The sequence below is a fragment of the Miniopterus schreibersii genome, assembly GCF_964146895.1.
Source record: "Miniopterus schreibersii genome assembly, chromosome: 7".
Taxonomy (NCBI): Eukaryota; Metazoa; Chordata; class Mammalia; order Chiroptera; family Miniopteridae; genus Miniopterus; species Miniopterus schreibersii.
The window spans coordinates 23,008,781-23,034,824 of NC_138108.1; the positions used below are offsets into that span (position 1 = coordinate 23,008,781).

Genomic DNA, 26,044 nt, shown 5'->3' on the forward strand with positions numbered 1-26,044 from the left:
AGTGAATCTTTCTTTAAACAGAATTTCCCCTAGTACTTTTAAAAAAGAGTTCCAATTTCAAAAATGTAGTTCCTGTTCTAAGATACAAATGTGTCAGTATATTCTTAACACAAACTTAGAAGAAAACTGCAGACTTTTGACAAGACCCCATACTCTATCAGAAAAAAAATAATTTGTCACAATATATACCTCCCTAGAGGATGATTATACTTGTTTGGTTTGGCTCCAGAGTTTAGAATGAGAACCAGTGATTTTAAGTACATTGTAAGGACGTAGATTCAAGTCCAGCAGAGATAAGAATGATTAAAGCCGTCCAAACGTGAAACCAGGGGCAGGACTGCAAATCCACCACTAACAGCTGTGAGAATTCGACAAGCCACCTAGCACTCTGAAGGCTGGACTGCAGGGTCTAAGGGGTTCTTTTAAGCTCCCAGACCCATGACTCTGCATGTGATGCGAGCTCCCGCTACTGGAAGAGTTAAGCAGAGGTGAAGGATGAGAGGATTTGCAACCCTGTCGTGGGTGAGGGGACGGATTGGAGCAGGTTTCAAATAGAGTAACCACAGGCATCTGACGATAAATTTGAAGACCTCCAGCTGAGGACCCTCATCCATGCTCCATTAAAAAGTGCAATGTATGGGCATGCAATGCAATATACAGATCATGTATCATACACATGTTCCCTTGAGGCCTATAAAATCTTATTAACCAATGTCACTCCAGTAAATTTAATTTTTTTAAAAAGTTCAATGTAAAGTTCATCACTTTCTGTGAACACCAGGATGTGAGCACAGGGATTGTGTGGCAGAACTTGAATATATCTATCATCTATCTATCTATCTATCTATCTATCTATCTATCTATCTATCTATCTATCTATTCCTTAATCCTCCCAACAGATAATATTTTCTCTACTTTATAGATAAGGCTCAAAAAACTAGCTTGAGTTAGTGTTTCAGAACAAGGGAGTCACAGGGCAAAACAGAAACCCAAAGCTTCTAGCTCCAGATCCTTTGCTCTTTCCTTTGTACCACACCCCACTTCCCTTGCAGAGAAGGACTGTTAAATGGCCAACAGCTGTGTATATGCAGTTGAACAAAGACTGTAACCACCAATTGTTAGCTTTGACTTGTATGAACAATAGTTTTGGACGACCATCCTGACATTTGTATTAGATTCATTTCCTTAGCCAACCTACGTTCAAATCCATGTGACTGCTAGCTACATTACAGCAAGGTTCTTATGACTATTTCTAGTAGAAAGTTCATCATAAATGAATCTGACTTGCAAATAAATAATTATAAAATCAAGCACCAATGAGAATTGTCTTCATTCCCTGACATATTTCATGAGCATCTGCATATCCAAGGAGATGTTCACAAGGTCCTGTTATGTCCCGTGACAGCCCAGCTCACTTACACAGGAGATAGTATCGTAAACAGTACCGGGCTGGAAGGCTGTAGCAAACTGCCCTGCCCCCTTGGGCCTCGGCTTCACCTATAAATGAAGGCCGTAACCACAGCACTTTCGATCTCCCTCTTTATAAAAGTCCCCCTTGAAACTGAAGAGTTCACATACATAAAAATGCTCCAGACCTTGATTTTAAGAGTTTCAAGGCTCCCCTACAGAGCCACCCTAGCCACATGGCATAGCCAGACGCCTCTCTGGCTGAGGAGAGGGCGGCAATCCCTGTGGGCAGCTTCAGTCCCTCGAGCTGCTCTGTCTTCCAGAGTGTGTCAGTGACGGGGTGGGGCTGTTGACTGCAGTCAGCACAGCGCCACTGTCAACCCCGAGGGCCCCTGGCCACGAGACAGACGCTGCACCGCAGGAAGCCAGCACCACGCTTTCACCCGTTTGAGTGGAGTGTCCTGTCACCAGCGTCTGAAAGGTTCTGAGCACCATGGGAGCAGCAGCAGGATGTCAAGTTTCTGCTCCCAGAGTAGCTGAATGTGTGTCTCTTATTACACTCAGCCGTCATCTTCCTAGGGCCAGCCCAGTTCCCAACGCAGGAAAAACAGTTCTGTAGGAACAGATTCCTTAACACTAAAGCGGGAAACGAACACGGCGTAACTCAGATTTTCCCCTTGGAAGGGAAAAATAGAGGGAGAGTCAGGGAACCGTGATCTCGTCACCAGCCAATGTCTAAAAGGCGGCCATGCAGAGGGGACACAGGAGTGGCCCCTTATAACAAGGAGTGGTCGTGTAGAAGGGAACCTTGAAAGACTCCTGGTCCTACCTTTTACTTCACAGATACACAAACCAAAGCCAATTACTTTTTTCTCAGGGTGCACAGCTAAAACCAAGACTATAATCCAAGGCACCAATAAAAAAAAAAAGTTTTGTAACATTTAGACTTATTAAAAAGGGGAAAGAAATAACAGAATTTACTGTGTCAGAAAATAGAGCATTTCTTATTACTAGAATGACAGATGAAGGCCAGCTCACCATCTGTCAGTAATTCCCATGCTGGTGGGACGTTGGAAGAGAAGTTTCCTTTCAAGTCTAAGAGTCAAAGAAAACTCTCTAATGAAAGTTCTTCCCGTGGCACAGGGAATATGACTTTTCTACGTAGTGTGAAAACAGGTTGAGGGATCTGTTTCTTTGTTCCACCTCGTCTACTCACATCATCATTGACAGCAGTGAGGATGGATAAGATGTCTTCATGTCTACAGGCAGAGAAGAAAATATATTTTCAATCAGGAGACAGAAATCAGGTACCAAGTCTTAGAAATAAGACTATAAATCATGTGGCTTCTTCTTAGCCTAACATATCCAGATTCTAACTGGAATCCTGCCAAATATAAAGAAATACTTCTGAAATTGAAAAAAATAAATGCTAGATTATATAAAATTTTCAATTCTACATTCAGTGTTTAAGAGCATTATAATAAGTATGCCTTGCATTTCAGTGTACATAGTCCATAAAGGAATTTTACATATAATTATTTTTCCATGTTCTTCCTTCAAGCTGGTAGACAGACAGATGACAGATAGTTGGAAATAATAAATAGGCAGGTGACAGAGATGAAGAAAGAGAGCCTACTATTAATAATGTCTTCTCTATTCTTGGTTTGGAGAGGGATACAAAGATAGATATGATACAATCCCTGATCTTAAAACTTAAAATGCAGATATAAAACGTACCAAGGATAACATACACACAAAATTATAATACAAGGCAGAAAGTGATCAACGCCCTATGAAAAGGTCAAAGTTCGGAGGAGAAAGAACTTCTAGAAGAGAAGTCTCCATAGAGGAGGCAACATTTGAGCCTGGGCTTGCAGGGTGTGTGGCATTTATAGAATGAATGTTCCAGGGGTGAGCAATACATATCCTTGAAAGCAAAGCATGGGCTCTTGAGACAGACTCAAGTTTGAATCATAGCCCTACCACTCCCTGATTATAGGGTCTTAAGCAGGTTACTTACTTTCCTATGCTTCAGTCTTCTCGGCTTTAAAATGACCATAATAATGCTCATTTTAGGGATCGCCGTGAGAATTAAATGAGGTCATTTATGTAAAGCACTTGAACACTGGCTACAATATTCCACTGACCTTCACTTTTAGTCGTATCAGTATTACTCCTCCTCCTTGGCATCACCATTGCCGTTTTTCAGGCGGGATGCAGGCCCTGCCTGGGTCCTAGTCCTTCCATCCTGCCTCACACTCGCTGCTTCCTCTGTCCAGAAACCTTCCTGTAGCTGACTTCTCCTTCTCATCCTTCAGTCACACTTCAACTATCACCTCTACCAAGAAGCCTTTACAAGTAGCTCCTTGCCCCACTCTCTGTATCACTGTCCTCTTTTGTTTTCTTCATAGCAGGTATCACTTCCTGAAATTACCTTATTAATGTAAATATTCAGTTACTTACATTTTTATTATATGTCTCCCTCTCACTGGACTGTAAGCTCCATGGAGAAGGGATTTTTGTCTCTTTTGTCTCTCATAACCATCCCCCTACCCCCCAGCTCAGCACCCAGCGTAGCAGGCACATAGTCTCCCCTTGATAAATATTGTCTCATCTCTGAAGCCATAGAACATTGGTCTTTGATGGCTATGGTGGGGATGGAGAGGTTGGTTAAAAAGAGGAAAAAGCTTGGATAACTCAAGGCTCCAATCAAACTCCCAGAAGAACATTGTGGCCATTTCTAGGGATGGGATTCAGGAGTAGGAGCTCCTGGAGAGGACTGAAAAGATGAATTCAGGACTGTTCAGATGGGATATGAGTGAAGTCCAAGGGCAACACAAAAGTAAGATGTCTGGCAGGCTGTGCAAAAAATGTGCAAGACCGCTCTTCAGAATGAGGTTGACATGGTCATTCATTCATTGGTCCAGCAAATAGTTAGCAATCCAACAATATATCAGACACTATGTCAGGTGCTGAGGATATAAAATTGAATGAAGCTACCCCTCCAGAAACTCAGAGATGGCAATTTGGAAGACATTTTCATGGCGATGTCAGTGGCCTCCAGGTATAGCTAAAACTGCCAAGAGGGCTTATAAGGAGGCAGCAGAGAAGGAGGTCCAAGGCAGAACCTTGGTGAAGGCCCATTTCCAGGGTGCCAGGTAAGAAGCATGTGGCACACACAGAAGGAAAGAGCAAAGGCAGGAGATGAACAGGCAGGTGGATAGATAGATGGATAAACAGGTAGGTGGAAAGAAAAATGTGAAACTCTTACCTTGGGACCCAGTCCTTCAAATAATTATACAGAGACTGAATATACCAGCTCCCTTCTGTCTTATGACGAAAGGATACGTAGCCAGGGACAGTGGCCAGACCAAGAAGGAAATCTGCTTCAACAGGAACACTGTCCTGAAGGGGAAGGTGCACTGACTCAGGATTTACAGCATCTGCTTCAATGACTACAGAAGATTGTATCTCTTCACCTTGACAGGCCTGGATGAAAAAGAGTTTGGGTTTGTTAGCCAGACCAGGGCACTGCTGAGCTGTGAAGTGAGACATGATTTCCCGAATGGGAATGAGGGCCTCATCTGAAGAGTAGATAGCTCCAAATTTCCCATGAGTCAGAACACAGAACACAAAGCAGTCTCCGTCAGCATGGTCTGGATGACTCTTATATTTTTGCAGAACCTCCTCCAGGCATTTTTTAGTCACATCAACATGCACGTCTACGGTGAACCCAAGCCACTGAAACACATGCTTCAGGCACTCTGTTAAAAATAAAATAAAATAAAATAAAATAATGAAAATTGGGTGAAATGAAATAAAAGAAATGGGTCAAACACTGCTAATAGTTATAAAAACTGCACAGCAAATAGCCTGAAGCTTTGGATTATTTTTTTACTTTCATAACAATAAAATTTTATAATTAACCTGCCTTTTTATGGTACCCACAGTGCTATCACAATGGACCTGAGCGTGAGCAGAGGCCAGAGTTCATTCTGTTTTAAGGATGAGGGAGCTGAGGTCCTGTGACTCTCCCATGGTCACAGTCCTGGCTGGTGGTAGAGTCAGAGCTCAAACGCAGGTTTTCTCATGCTGACCCAGCATGCTCGCCCCCAAACTGCAGAATCATATGTGGTCAGGGATCCTTTTCACCCTTGTTTTTTTGGTTAATCCTCACCTGAGGACATTTTTTCCATTGACTTTTAGAGAGAGAGAAAGGAAAGGAGGGAAGAAGGGAGAGGAGAGAGAGAGAAAAAGAAACATCGACATGAGAGAGATACATTGATTGGTGGCCTCCCAGGGAGGGAATCTGCAACCCAGGTATGTACCCTTGACCAGGAATCTAACCTGAGACCCTTTGGTGGGAGGGCCGATGCTCTAACCGCTGAGCCACACTGGTCAGGGCCCTTTGCACTCTTTAAGCATGTTGGTGGCACCCCATGTGTTATGGTCTGAGAGTTTATGTGTCCCCAAAATTCATATGTTGAAATCCTAACCCTCAAGATATGGGTATTAGAAAGTGGGGCCTTTGGGAGGTGCTTAGGCCATGACGGTTGAGCCCCTAAAGAGTCCCCAGAGAGCTCTCTTGCTCCTTCTACCAAATGAGGTTACAGCGAGAAGATGGCCATCTAGGAAACAGACTCTCACCAGACCCTGAAATACCAGAGCCTTGATCTTAGACTTCCTGGCCCTCAGAACTGTGAGAAACGAAGGTTTGTTGTTTACAACCCACACAGTTTTGGTAGTTTGATACAGCAGCCTGGATAGACTAAAATACTAGGGGTATACAAGAAGCTTAGAAACATTTATAATATCATCCTTACATTTAAATGGAAGATAAAAATTACAGAAAAAAAAGAAGATACAAGATGATTTTAAGAGCCTCAAATTGCATTTGATATACTCTTACAGCCTTTCTTACCAGCATCTTTATTGGTCCCATGTCTTTCTGACAGTGAGGTAAAGTTGTGGTTGTTGATAACAACACAGTAGCCTCTATGTTTACGATCCATCCTGTACACGGTTTCCTCCTTGAAAGAAGAAGAGATAGAGCCACTTATAGGGAACCCTCACTTTAAGAGTTTAATGTGTCTAACCAATGACTCCATTTATCAGTACCAAAGGCAGAGAATTATCAAGTGTGTCCCCTCCCTAGTGAATTATCAATAGTATCCCTTCCATAGCCAAAGGTCAGCACACTTCTGATGGTTATAGAAAAAGGTAGGAAGGACAGAGATAATCACAGAGAGGAAGAAGAACCAAGACAGTCACAAAGAACTCTGAGCCCTCAAAGTCACTAAGGCTGGACCCCAGTTGGAGACGCCCTGAAGAAACTGCCCACACCTTTGTTCTGGTTTCAGAAGTTAGACCGTAAGCAGATGGTCCCAACATCTCCATAGAGACCAGGGTTACTTGGTCACCTAGAAAGAGAAGTACTCATATTCTTCAAATATCTTTCCCCAAACACTTAGATGTTCTTACACTCTACCCAAGAATCAGCATTTATCTGTCCCTGGCTAGAGAGAGGCTGGGCAGGTACCAAGGAGAAGAAAGAGGGGATAAAAAGGCCCAAACACCCAACCCTGGAAGGACAAAAACTAGTCCATAGCCCTGGGATTACTTAGTCATCCACTGGCTGAGAATTGCAGTATTTTGAAGGATTTCTGCCAATTCCCTGGTTTTTCTAAATAAGAATTCATCAGAGGGAGGAAGCCAATGATGTGTTATTTGTCACATGACAGTAACAGGAAAATGTCTCTTGAAACTTTTCTCTCACCAGCAAGACTTGAGTAGAATCCAGAAAGCTCTGCCTTTGCCTCTCAGGCCTAAGTTAATTATTAACTATGGCTAAGGATCAGTCCTGGGTGCTCAGTTCAGGCTGAGCAAGTGCAGTGTCCCCCAGACCAGAAAACACACCAAAAAGGACCCAAGCTGCAGTCATACAAAGCACCTGTACATTCCTCCTCACCTTGGGAGAAGACAGGGTTCCAGGGAAGCCATGTCTAAACTTTGAAACCCCAGGATTGCAATACTGAAAGAAACTTGTTTACTTTTCAAAGAAGTGAAGCCTGAGCTCCAGTAGCTACACAGTGTAACAGCCAGGTTTTCAGAGGGTGAGCTCTGGGGTTAGACTGCCGGGTTCAAATTCCAGCTCTATTACTTTCTAGCCACATGACTTTCAGCAAAGTACTAGACCTCTTGGGTCTCGGTTTCCTCATCAGTAAGTGATAATGTGATTGGAGAATTAAATGAGATAAGCCCTAGAAAGCTCTTAGAACAGTGCCTGGCACATTACAAGTACTCAATTATGATGAACTCTCACCAGCATCATACCATTAACCTCCCAGTTAAGCAGAAGAAGATTCCTAGGTAAGTGGAGTGTGTTGAACTCTGAAATTTAAATTTGCAGGAAAAAATCAAAACAACCTTGTATTGGTACAACAACAGACATATATATAGATCAATGGAACAGAACAGAGACCCCAGAAATTGACCCACGCCATTATGGTCAATTAATATTTGACAAAGGAGGCAAGAGCATACAATGGAATAAAGACAGTGCCTTCAATGAATGGCGGGAAAATTGGACAGGTACATGAAAAAAAATGAAACTAGATCACCTACTTACTGCATACAAAAGAATAAATTCAAAATGGATAAAAAGACTTAAGTATAAGTCAAGAAACCATAAAAATCCTGGAAGAAAACATAAGCAGTAAAGTCATAGACATCTCATGTAGTGGACTTTTCACTGATACATCTCCTAGGGCAAGAGAAACAAAGGGAAAAATAAACATATGGGACTACATCAAACTAAAAAGCTTCTGCACAGCAAAAGAAAACAGCCTCAAAATACAAAGGGAACCCAAGGTATGGGAGAACATATTTTCCAAGAATACGTCTAATAAGGGGCTAATTTCCAAAGTGTACAAAGAATTCCTACAACCTAACAAAAGGAAGACAAACAACCCAATTAAGAAGTGGGCGAAGGACCTAAATAGACACTTCTCCAAAGAGGACATACAGATGGCCAAGAGACATGTGAAAAAATGTTCAAAGTCACTAATATCAGAGAGATGCAAATTAAAACCACCATGAGGTACCACTTCACACCTGTCACAATGGCCACCATCAACAAATCAACAAACGACATGTGCTGGCGAGGGTGTGGAGAAAGGGGAACCCTAGTACACTGCTGGTGGGAATGCAGACTGGAGCAGCCACTATGGAAAGCAGTATGGAGGTTCCTCAAAAAATTAAAAGTGGAGCTGCCTTTTGACCCAGTGATCCCACTTCTAGGAATATATCCTAAGAATCCTGAAACACTAATCAGAAAGAATATATGCACCCCTATGTTCATAGCAGCGCAATTTACAATAGCTAAGATCTGGAAACAGCCCAAGTGCCCATCAGTAGATGAGTGGATAAAAAGCTGTGGGACATTCACACCATGGGATACTACGCAGCTGTAAAGAAGAAGGATCTCGTACCCTTTGGGACAGCATGGATGGACCTGGAGAATATTATGCTAAGTGAAATAAGCCAGGCAGAGAAAGGCAAATATCACATGATCTCATTATATGTAGAATCTAAAGAGCATAATAAACTGATGAACAGAACAGATTCAGTGACATAGAAGCATGGATCAGACTGACGAATGTCAGAGGGAAGGTGGTAGGTGGGAGAGATTAACCAAAGAAGTTAAATGCATATATGCACAACTCATGGACACGGACAATAGTGTGGTGAAAGCCTGAGGCAGGGGGCGAGCGCAGGGTAGAAGGGGTCAATGGGGGAAAAGGGGAACACCTGTAATACTTTCAACAATAAAGATAAATTAAAAATAAATAAATAAATTTGCAGGGGAAAAAATGAGGAATTGAATCTGACCAACTTTTCACATCTCAGAGAGACTACACCAAAAACCTGTTTGTTCACAGGCAGGTTAGCCCAATGAAAGATTGTGAAACATTTTCCTGGGGTTATGGTTTCTGGGCAAGGTTTCAAAGAAATAAACACACCATTGCCAAGTGCCTCCCTCTGGCCTCTGGCCCTCTGCAGGCAGCACCTGGAGACACACTGCAGCAGACATTCCTGCAGACTTCGCATTCTGTTCTGTCACTGCTAGCCTGGTGCCTGTCCCGCCAGGGGCGCCCCCACCGCCCCACCAGAGGACGACCCACTCGGCAGGGTTGCCTGCATTCCCCAGAAGCTGCTATGCCAGGCTTTCAGAGTAGAAACCACCTTTTCCTCCTCTGAAAGAAAAGCCTCGGGTCATCCATGCACTCAGTGGCTTGCTCTGAACTGAGATAAGGAATGAACTCCCCACTAACTTACAAACCTTCTCCCAAGTCACACTGAATAACTCGGTATATATCAAATATATCTATTTCTGCCATACTGGTCCAAGTTTTAAAAAGGGGGGTGGGAACATCTACCATTACTCCTTGCAGGCTTATCCTGCCAGGTCCCCTTCCTGTTGACAAAACAGGAAATGAAGGAAGAGAGTTGAAAATCTAGGCTTGATGGGTCGGTGAACACACTGAGGTGATGTGCCCGAGAAGGCATGGAAGCTCCCTGCCATTCCCAGCTCTCAGATCTTGCCATATAAATCTCTTCCATATGGATGTTCTTGAGTTGTATCCCTTATAATAAACGTGAAAAGTAAACTGTTTTAAAAAATTGACTTGATACAGAAAAGGAAAGATACCTGATCTCCAGCCATAGAAAAAGTCACTGGCAGGTGACAAGAGAACCAAGTCCATTCTTCCAAAGGGGAAGGTTCACAAAGACACAGTGGCAAGAATACTCAGAGCAAGTGAGTCTGAGTAAGTCAGTGCTCGGGCCCGTGAAAAGCAGAACCCCTGGGACTCCAGGAGCCCTTAGTCCCACTCAAACACAATCTTGCTAGTTTTCACAGCTGAAAGTTATGGGTACTTGTCTTCCCAGTGCTGGAACCCTGGGCTGGGGTGCCTGGTGTGGGATGGGGACCCATAGCTCTTTAGGGGGGACCTCCACAGTTGAGCTATCCCTCCCAATTTTTAAGCATCACATGTGGAAGTGGGACCAGCCTGTTCCATGTCCTCTACCCCTCCTACCAGTCTCAACGTGGCTCCTTCTATATATTCTTATTTATAGGACTTCTGTTCAGCTAGATTTCAGACATTCTGAATGATGGTTGTTCTATAATTTAGTTGTAATTTTGATGTGGTTGTGGGAGGTTCTGAGTATCATGTTTACTTACAACCATCTTATTGGCTGGAACTCTATTGAAAGAATTTTTAAGAATAAAAAATAAAACTTCCACAAACAACCCAATTTAAAAACAACCTGTTTTTCCAAATAAGCCATACACATGGCCAACAAGCATATGAAAGGATGCCCAACATCACTAATCATTAGTGATGCAATGAAAATCCAAACCACCATGAGACTACCACCTCACGCCCATCTGGGTGGCTACTATCAAAAACCAGGAAAATAAGTATTGGCAAAGATGTGGAGAAATTAGAGCCTTTGCATATTTTTGGTAGAAATGATGCAGCTGCTGTGAAAAACAGTATGGTGGCTCCTCAAAAGAATGACACACAGCATTATCCTAAGATCCAGCAATTCCACTTCTGGGTAAATACCCAAAAGAACTGAAAGCAGGGTCTTGAAGAGATAATTTGTACTATGTTCATAGCAGCAAAATTCACAGTAGCCCAAAGGTGGGAGCAACCCAAGTACCCACCAATGGATGAATGGATAATCAAAATGTGGGATATTCATACAATGGAATATTTTTCAGCTGTTAAAAGGGGGGAAATTCTGACATAGATGAACCTTGAGGACATTATACTAAAAGAAATAAGCCAGTCACAAAAAGGCAAATATTGTATGACTCCACTTCTCATGAGGTACCTAGAGTAGTCAAACTCATAGAGACAGGAACTAGAATGGCGTTTGCCAGGAGCTTGTGGGAGGGGGAATGGGCAGCTATTGTGTAATGGATAGAGTTTCAGTTTTGCAAAATAAAAAGAGTTCTGGAGATTGGTTACACAACCATGTCAATGTACTTAACAGTATTGAACTGCACATTTAAAAATGGTTAAGCCCGGTCGGGCACAGCTCAGCGGTTGAGTGTCAACCTAGGATCCAGGTGATCGGGGTTCGATTTCCGGTCAGGGCACATGCCCGGGTTGCGGGCTCGATCCCCAGTCGGGGGTGTGCAGGAGGCAGCCGATCACTGACTCTCTCATCATTGATGTTTCTATCTCTCTCTCTCCCTCTCCTTTCCTCTCTCTGAAATCAATAAAGATATATATATATTTTTAAATTTTAAATGGTTAAGATGATAAAGTTTATGTTATTTGTATTTTCCCACAATTTAAAACAAAAACAGAACTTTCCAAGGCCAAGCTAACTTCACTGATGCTGACAGAGGCTGGCAAAATAGAACTGCCCAAGTCTGCAGGAAAGAAACAAATCCCAGAGAAGAATGCCAAATGTCTACCAAGGATCTTAATCATGTTGTAAACAACAGACTGCAGTTTCTCCCAGTGTTTCCCCCTCTGCACACCCTTCCATTGCTGGGCACTACAGAAACTCAGTTCTTGTCCTGTGGGGAGGTCTAGCTACATAATTTGTGGGGCTCGGTGCAACACATTAAGAATTTCAAAACAGCCCTGGCCACTGTGGCTCAGTTGGTTGGAGTGTCGGCCATCGTCCTGTACACGCAGGTTCAGTTCCTGGTCAGGGCACACACCTAGGCTGCAGGTTTGATCTGCTGTCAGGGCATGTATGGGAGGCAACAACCGATCGATGTTTCTCTCTCTCCCCCCTCTCCCTTCCTCTCTCTCTAAAATCAATGAAAACATATCCTTGGGTGAGGATTTAAAAAAAAAAAAAAGAAAAAGAATTTCTAAACAGTGACAGTTAAGCATTAAAAAAGCATGGGCTGTCTGTGACTGCACAGGCTGTATGCCCATGAAGCCAGCCCAGACTGAGCCCCACAGAGAAGAGCAGATGGCACAGTGCAACACGGCAGCGTGCGGGAGTCGTCTCAAGCCAGCTACTGAGAGCATTGTTAGAGTTTCAAAAATTCTGCAGTACAGTTGATATATTGGTAAATTGAAAGCCATGGAAATCAGCCCCTCTCTCTCTCTCTCTCTCTCTCTCTCTCTCTCTCTCTCGGGGGCTGGGGTAGAGAGCAGAGCTGATGGTTAAACATTTACCAACACACCAATGACCTACCTGTAAGGCTTGACGGATTTGCTTAATGTCTGAACCAGAAAGTAGTTCTTTCTCCTGGCGCCCCTTGGCTCCCTCCACAGCTGGGACACACCACTTAGGGGCAGGGGCTGAGGCTGCCACTTCGCTGGTCCTCGGCTTTCTTTGCTCAGCTTCTGCAAAAATGAGAAAATATTCTTTGTTTTAACTATGTCTGGCTATGTTGGTTTTAAGTTTGCTTGATTAGCTGGTCAATAGATCCATCCAGCAAGGTTTCTGTTTTAATATTCTCTCTGTTGGGGAGACTGGAATTGGAAAATCAATGCTGATGGATACATTAGACTAATTTTGAAGACCATGAATCCTCACATTTTACCCACGTTAGACTTAAAGCTCAGACATATGAACTCCAAGAAAGTAATATTCGATTAAAATTGGCCATTGTGAATACAATGAGATTTGGTGACCAAATAAACAAAGAGACCTACCAACCAATAGTGACTACATAGATGCTCATTTTGAGGCCTATCTCTAAGAAGAGTTGAGCCCGGCCAGGCGTGGCTCAGCGGTTGAGCGTCGACCTAGAATCCAGGCAATCAGGGTTCGATTCCCGGTCAGGGCACATGCCCGGTTGCGGGCTTGGTAAATGACTCTCTCATCATTGATGTTTCTATCTCTCTCTTTCCCTCTCCTTTCCTATCTCTGAAATCAATAAAGATATATTTAAAAAAAAGAAGAAGAAGAGCTGAAGATTAAGCGTTCTCTCTTTAACTACCGGTTCTCATAGCCACGCGTGCCTCTGCTTCATCTCACCAACAGGCCACTCTCTCTGAAGACACTTGATTTCTTAACCCTGAAGAGCCTTGACAACAAGGTGAACATGACACCACTGATTGCCAAAGCAGATATAATTTCTAATACTGAATTACAGAAGTTTAAGATTGAGCTCATGAGTGAATTGGTCAGCCATGGCATCCAGATATACCATTGCCAACAGACGATGAAGCTATTGCTAAAATCAAGGCTTCAGTGAAGGGCACTTGCCATTTACTGTTGTAAGAATGTGGACACTGAGGAGGAAGAAGGGCCCCTGTTGGCTAACTGGGCTCAAATTTAAAAAAAAAGAAAAGCAGAACCTAGTAGCCATTTCTGCACAGGGGCCTCACCCAAGCTGCACTATGCAGAGAAGCCTGGCACTAACCCGCCTGCCTGCGTCTGTTTCTGCCACCTGAACAAGCCCTGACAAAGGTTTTCTGGAATCCTAATTCAACCAGTAGGACGGAGGCGTTCCCCATCCAATCGGAGCTGCGCAGCTCTGACCAGAGCGCTTCTATTCTGACCAATCAGGACAGTATCTTTGGATCTTCAGGGACCTATGAAGCCAAAAGACAAATTTGATAGGGAATGTGAAAGGAAGGGAGAAGAAATGAAGCAGATGTTTGTGCAGCAAGTAAAGGAGAAAGAAGCCATAGTGGAAGAAACTGAAAGAGAGGTGCAGGCTAAATTTGAGGCCTTAAAAGAGTTTACCAAGAAGACACAATGAAACTGGAAGAAAAGAGAAGAAAGAATCGTTCTTTTAAAAGAAAGCTACAAAAATAATAAATACATAATAAATAAGTAAATAAATAAATACATAAATAAATAAATAAATAAATAAATAAATAAATAAGTAAATAGAAAGCTACCTCGCCTGGCTGGCGTGGCTCAGTGTTTGAGTGTCAACCTATGAACCAGGAGGTCACGGTTTGATTCCCAGTTAGGGTACATGCCCGGGTTTCAGGCTCCTCATTAGGGGGTTTGCAAGAGACAACCCATTAATGAATCTATCATTGAGGTTTCTATCTCTCTCTCCCTCTCTCCCTTTCTCTCTCTAAAATCAATAAAAACATATATATACAAAAAGAGAGAGAGAGAGAGAGAGAGAAAGCTACCTCTGGGATATACCAGACCAGACTTTTATGGAAATGGGTAGCAACCTGAAAGTGAACAAGGACTGTAAGAACTCCAATTTTGTATAAAACAAAGGTTCCAGATCACAGAAAGTCATCATAAGCAAAAGTTATTAAAATTAAGCTGTGATTTTCTTGCTGCTTTTATTTGCTGTATCACTTATTCTGTATCTGGCAAATGGCTACAGTTACTGCTATTTATGGAAAAATAATTTTAAGTGTAAGGTCAAAACATAGGTCAGAGTGGATGATGGCACTTATTCTATTTTATTTCTTGTTTTGTGTTTATCATTTTAATAATTTTGTTAGTTCTTAAGATTTGTTAATGTACTTTACTAAATACCATTTCAGAACATATGGTGCTTAATGTGTCAGATAATTGCCAACTATAGATTACGAAAGCATTATTACCTCAAGCGTCAAAACCAGAACTCAGACTATAATAACAGAAAGAAAAAAAAAGAAGGAAGGAAGGGGAAAGAAGGGAGAGAGAGAAAGAAAACCCATTTTTGAGGTAGATATTTAGTCTTTAATATATTTTTATTAAAAATTTTTAATGTTCACATTATTGCAGGTGTCCCTCTTGCCCCCCACACTTTGCCTACCTCCACCCAACCCCACTTCCCCCTCCCTTGGCCTTCACCACACTATTGTCTAAGTTCATGGGGTATAACACTCTTTAGCTAATCACCTTCTTTATCCAGTCACCCCCTCAGGCACCAGCCAGTCATGTATCCATTTTGTTCATCAGTTTATTTTGTTAATTAGATTCCACATATTAGTGAGATCATATGGTATTTGTCTTTCTCTGACTGGTTTATTTCACTTAGCATAATACTCTCCAGGTTCATCCATGCTGTTGCAAAGGGTAAGAGGTCCTTCTTTTTTTATAGCCTCATAGTATTCCATTGAATAAATATACCACAGCTTTTAAAAGTGGTAATTAAATAAATATGTTATATATATAAAATGTGTTTCTATGGAACCATTAATAAAAATGAGCTATACCTATGGGAAAATGTCAGATATATTAGGTAAGAATAAAGTAAGTTATAGAATATGATTAGCATGCTCTTACTTACTTAAATATATATTAATCTTCACACACACACACACACACACACACACACACACACCCCAATTGTCTCTATTAGAAGAAAAGCTACAAAAATATGCTCCAAACAGTGGTTATCTCTGGGGTATGGGTTGTCAGTGAAGGAAGAAGAAGAGAGAGACTTTTACCTTCTATCTTCTGTATTGTTGTCATTATTTAATTTTTATTTAATTTTATTATAATTATTATACATATTTTTAATAATGAATTTAAAATACTAAAACACACCAAAGCTCAAGAAAACTGAGAAAGTTACCCTGGTGGTTCTTAAATAGAGGTTCTGTCCTAATCAGATACAATGGACTTTGTCCTTGGATCACACTCACAGAAAATTTAAAGTCTGCATACCTACTATTTTTTCAGCCCTTCAGTCCTTCATCCTAAATGGCAGAACTAAGCCCAAACTCTTAGGACTGTAGAAAGTCACTATTAAAATATTAATTGACACCTATAATATAATAATAAGTATATATTTGGTCTCTGCTCTCTTTGCTGGCACACAGCTCCTAAAGTCCTTAGAGTCTCTGAAGTGATGTGTCTTTTATATGCCTAATAGATGGCTGGTGGTTGGGGCTCCTGAATAGCCTCAGGACGGGGGCTAGTTGCCAGGAGAACCAACCATGTGACTGGAGGAACTTACCCTCAGACCTCCAGGAATGAGAGGGGGGCTGGAGGTTGAATTCATCGTAAAGGTCAATAATTTAATCAGTCATGCCTACATTTGAGACCTCCATAAAAACCCTGACTGAAGGGCTTCCAGGTTGGTGAACACGTGGAGGTGTGGGAAGGGTGAACTGTCTGGAGAAAGCCTGAAGGCTCCATGTTCCTTCCCCCATACCATACCCTATGCATCTATTCCACTCAGCTGTTTATTTTATAATAAAACAGTAATCTAGTAAGGAAACTGTTTTCCTGAGTTCTGGGGCCATTCTAGCAAATCACTGAACACGAGGAGGGAATCATGAGAACCATCGGTCTGTACCCAAATTGGAAAGATGTTGTGGGTACTCTGGGGACCCACTACTTACAATTGGCATCTGGGGGGGTTAGTCTTGGGGACCTGAGAACTTAACTAATTTAGTTAGGGTCTGTGCTAACTCTGGTTAGTGTCAAAATTAAGTTAAATGTAGGACACCCAGTTGGTGTCTGCAGACAATTGTTTTGAGTGGAAAAACCCACACATCTGGGATCAGAAGTGATCCAGAAGTGTTGGTGTGATATTAGAAGAAAACAAGAGTTTTTATTTCAACACACAAAGGATATCACACAGCAGGTAGGTTGTAGAAAAGAAAAATCAAAATGAGAATTCTTCTTCTGATATAAAGCTCAGTTCTCAAGACTCATGGAGGAATTTACTACATAAAAACTAGAATGACTACTGCAGAGTTCCAATATCCAAAGTAATCTGCTCACCTGCCCTGTGTTTACCCTGTGTGGGTTACCTTACAGGAAAATGGCAATGTGATTAGAAAACAAAACCTCAGTGATCAGAGTTCAAGTGAGAATTCCAAATATACTTTCAATAGCAACTTCCTGCTTTTTATTTCTCACTTGATACCATGATGGGTAGAAGGCTTGTTTTTATTCTTCATAACTTTTATTAAACTATACATTTATTCATTGCTTTAGTTATGGTTTGAGGTTTTATCAATTTAACAACAATATATTTTGTTCCAAAGTTCATTTTGTATTTGTAGCATTCTTAGAGAGGAATTTCCTTTTGGCTAGTTTCATTTTTAACCAGAGAAATTTGCACACTAGATTGAGTTACTGAACTAAAATATGGGTGTGGTATAAAAGCTTCAGGAATATACTCATGAGTTGTTATCCATAGCTCTTGTTTAACAGTGGACAAAGAGACTCAGAAAGACACAAATTTTAGCATATCGATACATGGTGAGGCAGCCGGTTTGATTTCTGCCCTGTACTATTACCTCTGTATAATACCACAGTAATACTACCTTTACAAGACAGACTAAAATAATAATAATAAATTTCTTCTCTGGTAGTAATTTCTGAGAATACATTATGAAAGTTTTCATGACTTTCCTCTCTGACAAACATATTCATAGCAGCATGTATTGAAAACTTTACTCTGTGCCAGGCATGCATTTTATAGGGATTACAAAATTCATATCCTCAAAAAAGGACACAACAACCCATGAGGAGAGTGCTATGGTTATCCCTATTTTATAGATAGGGAAAGTGAGGCATAAAAATGCTAAGGAAGAGCCACTGCACCACGAATAAATGGTGTCCTGGCAATCTGACTCCATAGCATAATCCCTATGCTATCCTGCCTCCTTTTTTGTTATTTCATTCTAACCCATCTACTCTCACTCCCATATAAGAATGAGAAAAAGATATTTGTTTAAAACTGCTTTCTCCCACTCGAATATAAGTTCCTAAAAGGAGCTTCTAAAACTAACTGTGTCTAGTACGAAGTATGCATTCAATAAATGAGCGGAATGAGCAAACTCAGGAGAAGTCTGGCTTTCCCGAGAGACGCTTATCAGAGCGATGGGTAAACACCACACATGACCAATTAGTTTAAGAACTCCCAGGGCCTGGGGCAAGCAAGTGAGCGTAAGTTGTTTACCTTTCTCTTGTTTATATTTTTCTATCTTTCTCATAAGACTGGGTGCAACGGTTGTGCAGAGATTCTCCAGTAACGTTAGATTATCTGCATCTATTTGACCTTGTTTCTCCAGATGTTCCAGGAAACTTAGAGAAGTCTGCAAGAGAATCAATGGAGTCACATTTTCTTGCCTACTGATCATCCATTCATTCGTTAAACACCGCCTATGTGCCACTAGGCACCAGGCTTTACACTGAGGAATCAGGTAGGTTGTTTATCCCAGAGGACTTCCCCCATGGCGTGGGGGAAGAGGCATAACCAAGTAAATCTCTATACAATCTATATTAATACCAGATATCAAATATATACATATACATATATATATGTAAAAGAAATATATACACATACATCTGCATCTGCATCTGCATCTGCATCTACATATACATATACATATACATATATATATATATATATATATATATATATATATATGCAAAAGAAAAATCTCAAGTACTCCTGGGAAAAACTGAAGATTGGCTAGTGTTATTTTAGTATTGAATTACATATGGGATAGAAGGCACACAATCTTTTCAATGATTAGGGCTTCCCAATATATTAAGCTGGTTATGAAAAAATATAGATGAACAAAATTATATTAGAACCCCCAGAAAAGAGAAAATACTCAGAAAGTGAACATCTGAACACTATCAGCAGGGTGGGATCAGGGGAAGAGGTCTGTAGACATGTTGAATGGTTGAACAGTTGAAAGGGGACAGTGTGTTTGGGATACTGAGAAGAAGGCTTTGAGTACAAACCGTGGGCGAGAGCTAGGCCATGGCTGGAACAATGGGCTGATATCAGACGGTGAAAGAAAACACACATCATGTGAGAAGCTTGGGCAAGTGTCCCATGGGTCAAGGAGCACCAGTGGTAGTTTTTAAGAACAGATTTGTTTTTACTTTATTTTTTTATTTTTTATTTTTTTTTTAAATATATCTTTATTGATTTCAGAGAGAGGAAAGGAGAGGGAGAGAGAGAGATAGAAACATCAATGATGAGAGAGTCATTGATCAAGCCCACAACCCAGGCATGTGCCCTGACCGGGAATCGAACCCTGATCGCCTGGATCCCAGATTTGTTTTTAAATAGAAGTCTTGGGTATAGGTTAGAGGAGGAATGGATTAGAGAGGAAATATTGGCAGAAAGATTAAATACTCTAGCGAAGAGAAGGTCAAGGCCTGGTCTAAAGCTGGTGGTGGAAATGCGGGGGAGGCACTGGATTTGAGAACATTTCTGAATTGTAATTTGGTGAGTTTCGAAACTCAATGGAAGTGGGTGAAGGCGTCTTAAATGGTGATACCACTCCCTTATGTGTCATCTATTTGACACAGCATGCTTCACCCAAGCTGCCCATGGGAGATGATACTTGAATTGCGTCTTGGAGAGTGACTAGTCCTTCACTGCCAACATGGAAAGGACATTCCAGGCAAAGAAAACCATACGGGGAAAATGATGAGAAACTAAAATCTATTTATGTGGATGTTTGCAGTGGCTTCAGCAAGAATAGTTTCATTGGGGTGATGAAACCTGAAGCCATTCTGGAATGCGATGGAACGTGATCAGGAGCTGGGTTGGGGAAGGGAGTGCACGTAGGCTGTTCTTTCAAGGAGTTGGGCAGCAGAGAGGGGGGAAGTCAGAGCAGTAACATAGGATGCAGAAGAGTCCATTAGAGTGTGTGCATATATATGATGCAGCCTTACTAAGCTCTGCTATAGAAAAATGACCTTTGTAGGGTGTTCTAGGTTTCCACACATATATATTTAATTGCAGAAAGAGAACAAAATGAAGATTAAAAGACAGTGGAAACATAAAATAAATAAAATTTAAAAAGAAAGCGATTGTGCAGCATATAATGGCTATATACTCTAACAATGTAGATGTATTTCAACAAAAAGGGGGGGTGGATAATAGGTATAGCACATGCAAAACAAATGTTTCAACTGTTGTAAATAATCATGTTGGAGGTAGAAGTATTAATACTGACATTCTGTGTAATGTAGAAGAAAACAAATAATAATGTGGCTAATTCTATAATACCTATGACACGAGGACCATGATTCTCAGTATGGGGAAAGAAAAAAAAGATACAGATATAATAAAAATAGAGGTTAAATTAAACAAAGTCATGTTACAGGGTAAAGTTTGAAAATTGGTCCCTTCAGAAATTAACTAACATGCTTGTCACAAGCTGCTATTGCAGTCAAAAGAAAAAAATATAAAAGTCTTGAGGCCTGGAAGAGAGACATACAGCTACTTTCCTGCCAATATAGCAAGAATATTAGCAAATGTGACCAATATAGTAAGAATATTAGCAAATAGCATTATATTAATATTAAAAACATTACTATTAGCTCAAAGCACCTATATAGCCCTTTACAAAGCACATCTTCAAACTTTATTTCACTTGATTTTCACAGAAACCTTATATGGGAGACACTGCGAAGTCCACTGGGAATGATCCAGGGCTCCCTCAGACCTCTCGATCAGTGTAGATAATGAACGATTGGTTCCCACTCTGCCATTATTTCCCACCTCCTCATTTCTTGATTGTGCCCTGAACATTTCTGTATCATAAAACACAGTGGGTACCAATAGCAGTTAGCCATTTACCACATGGTTACTGTATGTCAAATACAGGCCCTATGCTAATGCTTCATGTACATTATTTTCTCTAATCCTCCCAGCAGTCTTGGAAGGAAATTTGGCACATGAGAAGGTCGAGACTCAGAAATCTTCGATCACTAGCCTCACATGTGGAGGAGTTTGTTGCAGAACCAGCACTAGAATCCAGGCCCATCTGACCTGGATTCTAGTTGATGGTACTATCTCCTGCAAGAAATACACCCTCTTGAAAATCCTTTCCAGCATCTTCCCAAACACAGATGAAGACAATGCTCACAAAGACCCCATTCTATATGACCCACTCACCACTGTCTCCACTCTTGGGAACGATTCCTTCAGAAGGAAGATCATGCTCTTTAAGGTGTCTGAGACGATGTTTTCTGACAGTTCGTAGAGCAGTTTTCTAAGACATACACCCAAAGAGACAAATGAAGCCTCACACAGGAAAAGGACAGCACAGTAAACCAAGTGCTTCTACAAATGTTCTCTCTCATGTAAATGATCACAGCCCTGTGATTAATCCCATTTTATAGATTCAAACACTAAAAAAGATACAGATATAATAATACAGATATAATGAGCTTCAAAGTGACCTCTTAAATTAAGATAACATAGTAAACAGTAGGGACAGGCCTTCTGATTCCAAGCCCAGTGCTAGGAAAGCATAAAACACAATTTTGGTCTCGCATCTCTCAACTCCATTGTAGAAATTCAGGCTTACTTTATAGGCCCTTGGCAGAGAGAACCTGATGCCAGGCAATGTAAAGTCCACTGGTGAAAAAGGAAGGATATTACCCCGACTTCTGGGTGGTCATTGTAATACATTACCAGTAAAACTGAACCTTTCATTCACACACTAATAATCATGCCTCAGTTGTTTAACAGCAGAGTAGAAATAATGATTTCCAGAATTCCCTCACTGACCCAAGGGTAGCTCAGGTTCTGGAAGTCAGTCTGAATGTTAAGGCCTGAAAGACATAATCGCCCAGGCGATTAGATAAAATAACACTCTTCCTTGTGAAGGTCTCTGCAGATACTATGTCAGTGGACAATTTAAAACCGTGTTTTCTAAGATCTGACCATGATAGGCCTGATGTCTATATTTCACCTCTCTGTGTCTAACCCCAAAAATGTAACTGGACATGGCATAAATTATACCCTTCCCTACCCAAGAGACATTATTTTCACGTTGCTTAGTTTGCATTCCTTTCTTCTCAGATCACTGAATATAGGCAGACACATCCAGAAGGAAAAACTGTCTGAGGGTATGGAGGCTGGGAAAGAAAAATGTGGGCCTGCTACACCGAGGTGGACTTCCCTCGGCAGTGAGATACAGAACTAAGGGAAGCTACTGCCAGGCCCAGAGGGTCCCAACCTCTCATCTCAGTAGTACCTAGAGCTGAGAAATCTCCTAGTGTTGATAGGTCACTATAACATCCAAGGAGGCAGATAACAAATAGATCTTAATCCCAGTCTCCTTTCAAGGCCCAATGGCCTCAATGAACCCTAAATGGAAATCCCTGCAGTCTTGATTACAGACCCCTCCTCACCTGAATGGAGAGACCTTCTTCTGAGTAGGCAGCAAACTCTCTACTTGCTGTTTGGTGTAGTTGAGGTGCTTCAGCAGGGAGTTCTGCTTCATGATGTAGAGGAGTTCCGCTAGGAGGAAGGGGTCTTCCTTGCTCAGCAGATCCTCCGTCATGAGATGATCAAAAACGTCCAAGGCCACGCTGGACCTCTCCAGCTTCTTGTGGGGGATGAAGTCTCGGCAGAGAAACTTTAATTTTTCCACCTCTAGATCTCCTAGGTTGGAATCAATGTTCCAAAGCCTTTTGTGAAAGTTCTCCGTGTCGTTATTATCTGCATTGGAAATCCCACTCTGAACTTGAGATGACATGGCCCGTCTGAAAAAGGCAGAAAGGTGGGGCGCGTCGGAGAGGAAGGACACGGCACCTTGGCTCCCCCGGCGGTCTCCCGGCTTCAGCCGCCTGTGTTCCAGGCACGAGTGCTGAAAAGTAAAAATTACTGAAATAAACACTATTGTGCGGTTCTTTCAGAAGTCACCAGCCTAGAAAATTCGACCCCCACACGTCTGCGTTAACTCGTTAGGAAGTCTGCGGGGGGAAGCTTTCTTTGGAACCCATTTTCCCTGACTTCTGTGAAATCAAAATGTCCTCCAGAGAAGCAGCGAAATGGTTGGCGCTCTTTTATTTTTAAATGTATTTTTTTATTTATTGATTTTGAGAGAGAGAGAGGGAGAGGGAGGAAGCGAGAGAGAGAGGTGGATTATTTATGCGCCCACTGGCTGATTCAACCAGCAACCCTGGCCTATTGCGAAGATGTTCGAACATCTGAGCTACTCGGCCAGGGTCTGGTTGGAGCTCTTAGGTCATTCCCACCAAAGGGCAGAAATAGCACTTAGATTTATGCCCCATATTTTAGAAACAAAGCAATGGGGGGTTTTATATTTCTGAAGTGCTTACCAGCCCAAGGATAGCAAGGTAGCTTTGCTAACCCGCAGAAAAAGCAGCCATAACCCTAGACCCCAGACATAAAGGGAGGTTTTAGGCAAGGGTTGCTCAAATCAGTTATAAAAAGTCACCAATTAACTACACTAATAAGAGGAGCAATAAATTGATAAAATTTTTCAATGTAGCATTACTCAAAATATAAAAATGAGGTAGATATTTTCATTACGCAAGACTTGGCCATTTAGAAAGAAGCAGCTGCTTTCTAAAGGAAAGCGTACATAGCAAAAACAAAACATCAATAACAAAGAGCGGTTATATCTAGGTGGTGTAATTATATAAAATACAAATTTTCTCCTGGGTTCCTGTCTGAGTTTCTCAAATCTTATGCAACGGACACGTATTACTTTTATTATTAGAAAAACGAAATCAAAAAAAGTCATTTTAATGGGATCACCCCTTCAGCAGCCCTGTGACACTAGAAATCAAGTAATTAATTGGTTTTCTTAGAGACATGTTCCTATTCTAACACATCAGACATTTGCTTTGAAGTTTCCTGGAGATCCTGAATCTCTAGCTTTGGTGGGTAAGTCAGACTTCTTATTTGTAGACTAGCATATTTCTACTAGTAAAAGGCTGTGTCGGAGCCTTCCTGGGGCTTTTAAAACTTTAATTTTCCCTGGGAAGGCTAATAAATCCAGGCAGAAACGGTGCCATTGCTGAAAACAAGAAGCAAGGGGAAAATGCTGGAATGTAAGACCCGCAGCAGGGAAAAGGTGTTAATTACATACCTTCAAATCAGCTTTCACTGATCCTCTGGAAGTAAGTGGTTCTTGGGGAAATTGCCTAAAAACGACGTTTTAAAGAAATTAGAATCCTCTGTGTGCTCCAGGCTTCAAGAAAGCTCCCATTTACACAGGAAAAAAGCTCAAGAGTTATTGGCTATGCAAATAAAAACTGGAAGTTCGGGCTTTATATTAGCTCCCTGCTGACGTCGCTCTCCTGGCATTAGGACAATCTTGACCAACAGCGCCTCCTACCATACACAACTTTCCCACTGTAGGTGGCAGGATTTTCCCAGGTGAAGCCTGGGAAATGAACTCCTGGAAGGCCCTCAGTGTCCAGCCTTTCCCTGGGGTCACTCTCTTCCATTGGTCATAAAGGAAAGTGTCCATTTTTCCAACCACCTCCTTCCCCAAATTCATTTAAGCCTTAAAACCCAGAAACTCATGAACAGTAGTCACTCATCTTAGCCTTTTCTCAACAATTCCATTGACAAATAAACAAAAAATATTTATTAAAGCAAAAAAGAAGAAAGAGGAGGAGGAGCTGAAATATAAGCCAATTTGAGGTATTTGCAAAGAACTCAAATAACAGTAAACAAAACTGATGAAGTCTCTATCCTTACAGCACATTCAGTCCAGCAAGAAAGAGACTTTGAAGACATTATTCCTAAGAATAAAAACAATACCTAACACTTATATCACAATCACTATGCGCCAAGCATGCTTTGTTCAATCAGTTCAAGTCTCTAACATAAATACTATTACCATGACCCCTCTTTTAAGACATGGAAACTAGCCCGGCTGGTGTGGCCCAGCAGTTGAGCATCAACCTAGGATCCAGGAGATCGTGGTTTGACTCCTGGTCAGGGCACATGCCCGGGTTGTGGGCTCGATCCCCAGTGGAGGGCATGCAGGAGGCAGCTGATCAATAACTCTGTCATCATTGACGTTTCTATCTCTCTCTCTCCCTCTCCCTTCCTCTCTCTGAACTCAATAAAGACATATGTTTTTTAATTTAAAAAGAAAGACCCAGAAAGGTTAGGTAATTTGCCCAAGTTCACACAATGAGCTAGTGGGAAACCTAAAACGCAACCAGCAAGTTTGGCTTTAAGTCACTACACTATAACTCATCTAATTCAAATGTGCTGAGTTCTGGGGAGAAGTACAGAATCTTGGAAATATATTTTATTGTTGAAAAAAGGTAAAATTTATGATGCTTTATTAGCAAATGCGTTAAAGTGCCATTTCCAGATCCGAGGCATCATCCAGAGAACTTCCTGAAGAAAGACAAGCCCTAGCGGTGATGGTTGCACAACAGTGTAAATGTACTTAATGCCACTCAATTGTACCCTTAAAAATGGTTAAAATGGGGCTTCTGGTCAAGATAGCAGCATAGGTAAGTGTGGTACTCACATTCTCCCACTACCACATCAAAATTATAAATAAGATACAGAAAATCACCATTCAGAACCGCCTGAAATCTAGCTAAATGAAATCCAGTAACTACGCATTTAAAGAAGAAATGACATCAAGACTGGTAGGAGAGGTGGAGATGCAGAAAAGGCTGGTCCCACACCCACATGTGACGGATAAAAATTGGGAGGGATGTCTCAGCTGCTACAGAAGTCCCCCCTGAGGAACAGGGGGTCTCAGCCTCACACCAAACCTCCCAGCCAGGGTTCCAGTGCCAGGAAGAGAAGTCCCCATAACTTCTGACTGAAAACCAGGAGGGATTTTGGCTAAGTGAGACAGAGGGCTTATGGAGTCCCAGGCAGTTCCTCTCAAAGGACCCACTCACAGAATTACTTGGACTTGCTCCCTCTGAGCTCCAGCACTGGGGCAATAGCTTG

At 41.6% G+C, this 26,044-nt stretch overlaps 1 protein-coding gene across 2 annotated transcripts; it reads right to left on the minus strand.

Annotated features, from left to right (window-relative positions):
- Positions 1-1,826: 1,826 nt before the first annotated feature.
- Positions 1,827-24,376, minus strand: CASP10 (caspase 10). 2 transcript variants are annotated; one of them, XM_081143062.1, is made up of 8 exons: positions 24,201-24,376; positions 22,492-22,949; positions 21,248-21,344; positions 18,281-18,416; positions 12,643-12,794; positions 6,329-6,437; positions 4,679-5,171; positions 1,827-2,666 (listed from the first exon to the last, which is right to left on the minus strand). In XM_081143062.1, exons 2-8 carry the CDS (start codon positions 22,836-22,838, stop codon positions 2,510-2,512), a joined length of 1,491 nt encoding a protein of 496 aa, XP_080999188.1. In that variant the 5' UTR covers positions 22,839-22,949; positions 24,201-24,376; the 3' UTR covers positions 1,827-2,509. The 2 variants fall into 2 exon arrangements, with proteins under 2 accessions (XP_080999188.1, XP_080999187.1); XM_081143061.1 differs by having other exon boundaries at positions 22,492-22,845; positions 24,201-24,357.
- Between the last annotated feature and the right edge of the window lie 1,668 nt (positions 24,377-26,044).

Bases quoted from the DNA above. Each gene is read 5' to 3' on its own strand.
- CASP10 (XM_081143062.1), bottom strand. From the start codon at position 22,838: ATGTCATCTCAAGTTCAGAGTGGGATTTCCAATGCAGATAATAACGAC. The intron at 21,345-22,491 runs GTGAGGAGGGGT...TGTATGTCTTAG, and splicing joins AAGAAGGTCTCTCCATTCAG to AAAACTGCTCTACGAACTGT. The intron at 6,438-12,642 runs GTAGGTCATTGG...TCTTCTTTCAAG, and splicing joins AAATCCGTCAAGCCTTACAG to GAGGAAACCGTGTACAGGAT.